The sequence below is a fragment of the Pomacea canaliculata genome, linkage group LG9 (genome assembly GCF_003073045.1).
Source record: "Pomacea canaliculata isolate SZHN2017 linkage group LG9, ASM307304v1, whole genome shotgun sequence".
NCBI classification, from domain to species: Eukaryota; Metazoa; Mollusca; class Gastropoda; order Architaenioglossa; family Ampullariidae; genus Pomacea; species Pomacea canaliculata.
Window position 1 is genome coordinate 21,695,603 of NC_037598.1, and position 5,608 is coordinate 21,701,210.

Below are 5,608 nucleotides of genomic sequence, written 5' to 3' on the forward strand. Positions count from 1 at the left end.
TTTACTTTAAAAAACTTGATTTAATGCTATGGTGCTTACTTACTCTTTTGATTACTGTCCAAATGGACAGACCTTGCCCAGTCCGTAATCTCATCATTGCAAGACATGTCCCATATCTTCCTGGCCTAAAAATAACCCCATAACAGGCAGGTATAGTCTTAATTCGTTATCGTGCCATCCCTGCCTTTGCTAAACTTTGAGGCAGAAGGGATTTTTGCCCCCAAATACACCTGGTTAAGGATCATGTAACTTTCGTCTCTTGCCCAACATTTGTGTCAAAAGGGTGGCAGAGAGATGAGGTGGGACCGGCACTATAGAGATGGTAACTGGTGCTTAAAGTTTTCTTATGCCGATATACGGTACATAGTTCCTCATTTTCATAACTATTCATTCAGTAACAAGTTTTGTTTTAGTCACTTATGTGATTTCATGTTACTTTGAATTAGTAAATTTGAGAGATTTTTTTTTTTTTGCATGATGGAGGGGTTCAACTTATTTGTACTTTTTAATAGCTTTTGTTGAAAGTATAGTACAATATGCATGATGCTTGTGGAATTTTAATTCTTGACTTGCAATATATTTTCAACTAGCTCTTGGATGTAGATTTAATCTAGTTTGTTTTCAGTGCATAAAAACAATCTTTCTTGGGGCAAGTGATGTATACTTTATATGTAATTGAAATAGTTGCAGTGGCGTAGGTACTTGGGGTTGGGTGGGGTGGTGCCAAAAAAATGAGGCAAGAATGTAAACATTGTTCACTGTTGGTATGGAGTTTGCCCCATAAAGCCGAGTATCTTTCTACACCACAGAATTGTAGAAATGAGGAAGAAAATACTTATTGTCATTTGCCCGCGGGAAGGTAGGGGGCTAAATTCCTGTTGCAAACTTGTAGAGCAGATATCTGCAGGTTCATGGAGAAACTAAAAGCTCATGGCCGCTTTGTCAGTGTTGGAGGTTTTAAGAGTCTTGGTATGTAAACAGTGTGTGCGGTTCAGTATCACTTCAAAGTCATTTTAATCAATCATGTTCTGCGATCTTGTTTATTTATTAGACGTTTAGATGAACATTTCTCATCATCGCACTTAAAGAGATTGTTTTCCGTTGCATTTTTCCCTCGTGTGTGTGCACTATTTGCTTTTGATGTTGATAATCATAACAATTGACATATAGTTGCTGGCATCCTCCCTTCCCTTCCTCGTGCAGTTCATCATACATTCCTGTCTTGGGTCTCGCAACCGTTCAAATCGATTTCCGTTTGTAAAATGCTCTCACGCCCCTCGCTATCTAAGTTAATTGATTTTTTTAATTTTTATGTATTATTTTTTTAATGCAGCCTAGTCTGGGCACTTGAAAAGCCAGAGTTCTTGCCAGCTCAAAGATCGGTGTGTAGCTTGGTTTCTATCTGTTGTCGCAGCTTCTGTAGGTCGCGAAAGTTGGCGCCATTTTGTCAGGCAATGACTTGGCGGTGCGTATCCTTCGCTGCGTCTCAGATTTAAATCTTTTCCTCCGTGAATTAATTCGCGAAATGTTAAAGCTAAAGAATATTAAATTCTCTTTACTATATAAACAGTGAAGTTTTGTCAGGTATTTTCTGCATAGCCAAATATTGTCGGGTTTAGTTTTTAAGTTTGCCTGGTCTGGAACAAGATTTATGTCCAAAACCCATCACTCAGTTGCTGCACTGATCGTGAAAGGAGTGTTATTTTCTATTATTTCACACAGTTTTTTTTTTCATGTAGAAAAGGAAAAGGGGTTTCGGTCCTACCTAATGCAGAAACGATGTTTTAAATTATTGCCTTTCGTCACTGAGAGTCTCCGAGAACTTAGGACACCGACCAGAAGAGGTGTAGAATTTTGAAGGTGGAATGGTGCCACAGAAAATGGGTTTGTGAGAAAGATTTGATGCCTTTGAGGAGTCCGGCAACATTAACTGGATTTTAAAATATTTTTTAGGAAGAATAACAAGAATGGATTGTAGTTTTGGTACCCTAATATGTAGTACGTACCACATTTAGAACTAATTTTCTGTTAATTATTTTTTATTGATTTATTTTTTCCATTTGCCGTGATACGGCCTTGGTTGCTGGCACGGCGTAAAACAGTTATGTCGCATTTGGCTTTGCCCTTTGAGAGTATTGTAAATTGATAATTGATATCAGTTTGTTGTGTGCATATATATATATAATTTCATGCTCACAATTTGATGGATCCAGGACCAGTCGTGGTTGTCTAAATTTTTTTTCCTTGAAGAATCAAAATTGCTAAAGCAAGACGTTAAACTGTCTTGGAAAAGTCCCCTCTGGTGCAGTTTTTACAAGCCAGAAGGAGATGGTATGCGCATGTGAGAAAACAGGTTTATCTGAGTTTATCTCTCTTGGAGAAGCAATTCGATCCCTTGTTGTTCCTTAGCTGAAATGATTTTTACAACAGTAAGAAGGGTCGGGACGAGAAGCAGTGCCGACATGAGCTTTCTTCTAACCAACTGAAAGGCAATAGAAATTTGTTGAGAACGTCTACACTTTAGATATTATTGTTGCGTGTGATCGGGGTTTATTTCTGAATACGCATTAATTCTTTATATATGAAAATAAACATTGATATCACCAAAAGCTCGAGTTTGTAAAGCACATTATTACTATTGATATCATTGACGATGTAGTCTTGCAAAAGCATGAAAATACTCCTTAATTTTTTGAACTGGAGGTGACAGGTTTAACTGAAACAGTAAAAGATAATAAAGATCAAAAGATTTGTCGGGTCGTCTTCTGTGATAGTCCTCACATAGATATTTGTCAGTGGATTTATTTTGCTTTCAAGTATATCTTTAATTCGCTTATTTACCAATGTGAGTTTGTGCTGTGTGTGTGTGTGAATGGAATTGGATTCAAAACTAGCTTTATGCAATTTTAATTCAAGATTCTTCTGGAAGTCTGGGTAAGTCTCTTGCGGTAAGAACGGAAGATCGCATTGGAAACACTGACCTTTGTCCCCAAAACTGTTCAAATACACGAGTGGCTCGTCTCCTTTGATGTGACGCCTTTGTTCATCAGTCTACCAGTGGAAGAGAGCATCACATTTATAAATTATTTACGTTTATAAATAATACACGGCGTGGTCGGATGGTGACGTCATTTGGCTGGCTGGGGATGTGGTGGTGGTAGTAGTTGTCGGCTGGGTCATGTCCGAGGGGGAGACCGGGTTTATGGCTAGCTGCACCTTGTCGTGGGAGGGGCTGTAGACGGCGTTGTCAAAATTCCTCGCTGTCTCAAAGCCCTCTGCAAACAAAAGGAATGCACGTGCGTAAGGTGAAGCAGACGAATGGTGATGTTAACAAAATCGACTGTACGCAGCTGTTAACTAAGTCAAATGTACAACAAAACTTGTAGGCGTAAATAAATCATGTTCTTGGTCGCTTAGATAATACACAACCTTGTTATGCTGTTCTTATTATCTTAATGTGTTTGGGTTTTGTTTTGTTTGTTTGTTTGTTTGTTTGTTTGTTTGTAAAGCGCTGTAAGCCTTTACAGAACGGCGCCCTATAAGCATCATTTCTTATTGCTGTTAAAGGATCGACTGAAAAGGAAAATAGACAGGAAGTTTCTCACTTCTTCCGCAGTTTCTGAAGAGGGGTGGTCGGCGAGAGAACTTGAAGCCAGCAGTTGCGAGACACCCCACGAGGAAGACGATTCCAATGACAATACCGGCGATGACACCCGCTGACAAGTCAGTCTTCGTTTTTCTGCTGCACACACCGAGGTTGTGCCTTTTTCAAAGATGTATGTTTGTTTAATGAGGATTGAGTCAACGAAGTAAGCTTGAAAACATTCTCTTCCGATGAAAGATGACAGAAGTTAAGATTCCGCTTATGTGTTAATGAGTTAATCCCTCATCCCTAGACAAGATTTAACTAAAACACGTTAATTTCCATAGCCAGGAGTTTTCTGATATTTTCAGAAGACTTGCTACGTGTCCTGACGGCATCTACGTCTTTACGTTCAAGTGCCTGCCTTACTTACCTCTGCGGCGCATGCGCAGAAAGGCACTCTATACAGCTTATCGTGTTGTCTGTCGCTGCGGTCACGGTGGTGGTAGAAGCTCCCGAGGTCGTCAGTGTCGTTGAGGTTGAAGATGTAGATGGTTGTGCAGTCGGACGTGTTGGCGAGGACGCCATCGCTGTCGTCTGCAGCGACTCGCAGACCGGAAACACGTCATCGTCGTTCCAGCGACACCTGTCGGCAGCTCCCCTACACGCCTCCTTGGGTCTCGCTGACGGAAAACAGATCACGTGTTTCACGGCCGCGTTCTTGTTACGTAGGTTGAATGAAAAAAAAATTTATTCTCAAAATTTAGAGCCAAGCAAGCATCAAGTGAGAAGAGTGAAGAGTTACAAATATTTATGCATAATTATTGATAATCCGCTCACTCACAAAACTCATGTAAATACCATTATTAAGAATGTCCATAGTCGTGTATACTCTCTTAAAAAGTTGCAGTTCTTCTTCATTGTGTGAAGAGGACTTTCGCAAATATTACACTTCTGCTTTTTTCAGCACCTTGATGTTCGATCTTACAGTGGGGGGCTGTGGTTGCGTAGTTTCACACACAGTCTCACAGAGAGAAAGAAAGAGAGAGAGAGAGAGAGAGCTCTGATAACTTAGCAAATAAGTGTCTATACAGCTGTAGAAAAGGATGCTCGATGTTACTGACAAGGCAGGACACTGAAGACCGCACAGTGGAACCCCTGGTAACCGCGTGCTCGCTCCACCGGTCCGTGAGGGTACGTACAACAGGTTCCTCTGTTAAAAAAAAAGGAGCAGAACACAATTTTTTTTTTAATTTTTAGCTGACGATGCTTAAAAATCTTCAATTATTTTAAATGTATATATCACTGAATATTTATTACACTGGGAACAGTGGCAGCATTTTTTTTTTTAATTTTCCAACATACAACGAGATTTTTCATCGAGACCCATTCGCGCCAGAGGGGGCAGTTCAATGCCGACCGTAACAGGGCGAGATGGGGAAGGTGGCTCTGTCCAGATGCTGAAAGCTGTCGTCGCAAATGTTGTAGTCGATGTCGCAGTAGCAGGGACACTGGCAGGCGCTGATGTTGACCAAACAATTCTTGCAACGCGGTAGTCTGGCGGTGTGACCGCCCGGAGTGCAGTCCTGTCAGTCACCGAAAATTGTATTTAGCATTTGTTTATTTTATTTGCTTTAGTCGTTTATTTATTCTTGTTGTTGTTTGATAGTGTTTTGTTTTGTTTTTTTCATGTTTTGTTTTTTTTTAATCAATTGTATTTTTTGTTGTTTTTTGGTTTCTTGTTTGTTTTTTGGTTCTTGTTGTTTTGTGTTGTCTTGTACTTTGGGGGTTTTTGTTAGAGTGGTTTTTTTTAATTTGTTTTATTTTACTGTATTATTTATTTATTTTTGCTTCTAGTCTATTTGTGTTGTTATCTTTTATTTTGTTCGGTTTTTTTTAATTTTATTTTGTTTGTTATATTTTTTCTTCCTTTTTTTTTTTGGTTTTTTTTTCTCAAGTTGTTGTTGCTCCCCGTCCCCCTTAATCTTTGCTTGTCCATTTTTTGTTTTGTCTGGTTGCCAAAAC

General features: G+C 39.5%; 1 protein-coding gene across 2 annotated transcripts; it reads right to left on the reverse strand.

Annotated features, from left to right (window-relative positions):
* Nucleotides 1-2,864: 2,864 nt before the first annotated feature.
* LOC112571942 lies at nt 2,865-5,300 on the reverse strand. 2 transcript variants are annotated; one of them, XR_003100923.1, is made up of 5 exons: nt 5,004-5,300; nt 4,708-4,796; nt 4,017-4,266; nt 3,606-3,742; nt 2,865-3,275 (listed from the first exon to the last, which is right to left on the reverse strand). XR_003100923.1 is itself a non-coding variant. In XM_025251364.1 (3 exons), the coding sequence occupies exons 1-3, from the start codon at nt 4,169-4,171 to the stop codon at nt 3,094-3,096; spliced, it is 474 nt and encodes a 157-aa protein (XP_025107149.1). In that variant the 5' UTR covers nt 4,172-4,566; the 3' UTR covers nt 2,865-3,093. The 2 variants fall into 2 exon arrangements, 1 of the variants encoding a protein (XP_025107149.1); XM_025251364.1 differs by lacking the exons at nt 4,708-4,796; nt 5,004-5,300 and having other exon boundaries at nt 4,017-4,566.
* Nucleotides 5,301-5,608: the final 308 nt, after the last annotated feature.